At 44.7% G+C, this 1,237-nt stretch overlaps 1 protein-coding gene across 1 annotated transcript in view; it reads left to right on the top strand.

Annotated features, from left to right (window-relative positions):
* OTOA (otoancorin) overlaps positions 1-1,237 on the top strand; it is a 117,837-nt gene that overhangs the window by 51,075 nt on the left and 65,525 nt on the right. Inside the window, exon 11 of the mRNA XM_007953194.1 lies at positions 439-654. Coding sequence (XP_007951385.1) covers positions 439-654 — 216 coding nt within the window. The remainder of the gene's footprint in view (positions 1-438; positions 655-1,237) is intronic.

The raw sequence follows: 1,237 nt of genomic DNA, 5'->3' as shown, positions 1-1,237 counted from the left end.
CTATTGAGAATGATTTTTACACAGATTATATATTATGGAAAAAACCACCACCAGATGCTTCATGAACGAGAAGCAGCCACATACATGGATATAAAGTTCAAGGTCACAAAGGAAAGGAATGTGATGAAGTTAGGCTTGAAGTGAACAAAATTTCCTTCTGCTTTGCTTTAAAGATGATTTAATAACAAATTAACATTTAAATGAAGCACAAAGTGAATTTATAGCACATGAAAGCCAAGGCCAGAGAAGGTATTTGCAGGGGTTGGCTCAGTGTTTGGATGTGGTAAGAGTTTTTCTCCCTTATCTGTTGTCCCAGAGCTTGGAGGGGCAGGCTTGACGGAGGGTGGTGTAGAATCCTTACACCCTGGGATGGAGATAGGGGAAGCAACTGCCTGGTTTCTGTCAACATTTATTCTAGGTTGTTTGTTCCCTTTCTAGCTCAAAGCCGATCTCCTGGACATTGCCACTGAGAACCAGACCCTCAACGAGACACTGGGCTCTTTGTCAGATGCAGTTGTGGGGTTGACCTACAGTCAACTGGAATCCCTCTCCCCTGAGTCCGTGCACAGTGCCATCTCCACCCTTAACCAGGTCTCAGGCTGGGCCAGGAGCCAGGTCATCATTTTGTCTGCCAAGTACTTGGCCCATGAGAAGGTCAGTTGGAGTTGTTAGTTCCCTGAGACCCAAGGGCCAGCTATACTCACACAGCAGTGGGAAGATAGTGATGAGGCCTACTTGGGTTTGAATCTTCACTTTGCCATTTATAGCTATGTGTCTCTGGAAAATTTGCTCATCTTCTCTGTTTCAGTTTTCCTCTCTGTAAGATGGGATAACAGTAGCACATACTCCATAGAATTATTGTATGAATTAGATGAGTTAATACACATAAAGAAGGTGGGACAACATGCATTGTAGAGTATGAGGCCATTATGTGTTTGCTATCATTGACTTGTTGATCAATATATGGGATTCATCCTAGGATTTTCTTGCTTCTTCTAGGGAAGGAACAGTTACCACATAAGATCCTGGTTGGACGAGGCAGGAGCCTTAGTCCATGCTCTAGCTGCTCCTGTGGGTAGGAAATGGGCCTTCTTCCTGGGGAATTAGTCTCCCTGTGGCAGTCTCCATTGAAAGGGCTCCAGCCCCTAACACATGAACCCTAAACATTTTGCTGTCCTTCTCTTTCTGTTTACACATAGCGGCTGCCCAGGGTGGAAACTGGCTCATGAGGATTAGA

Source organism: Orycteropus afer, unplaced genomic scaffold (genome assembly GCF_000298275.1).
Source record: "Orycteropus afer afer isolate SDZICR_OR568_19922 unplaced genomic scaffold, OryAfe1.0 scaffold00376, whole genome shotgun sequence".
Classification (NCBI taxonomy): Eukaryota; Metazoa; Chordata; class Mammalia; order Tubulidentata; family Orycteropodidae; genus Orycteropus; species Orycteropus afer.
Note: the sequence above shows the minus strand (reverse complement) of the source record. Positions and strands in the feature narration are given on the sequence as shown.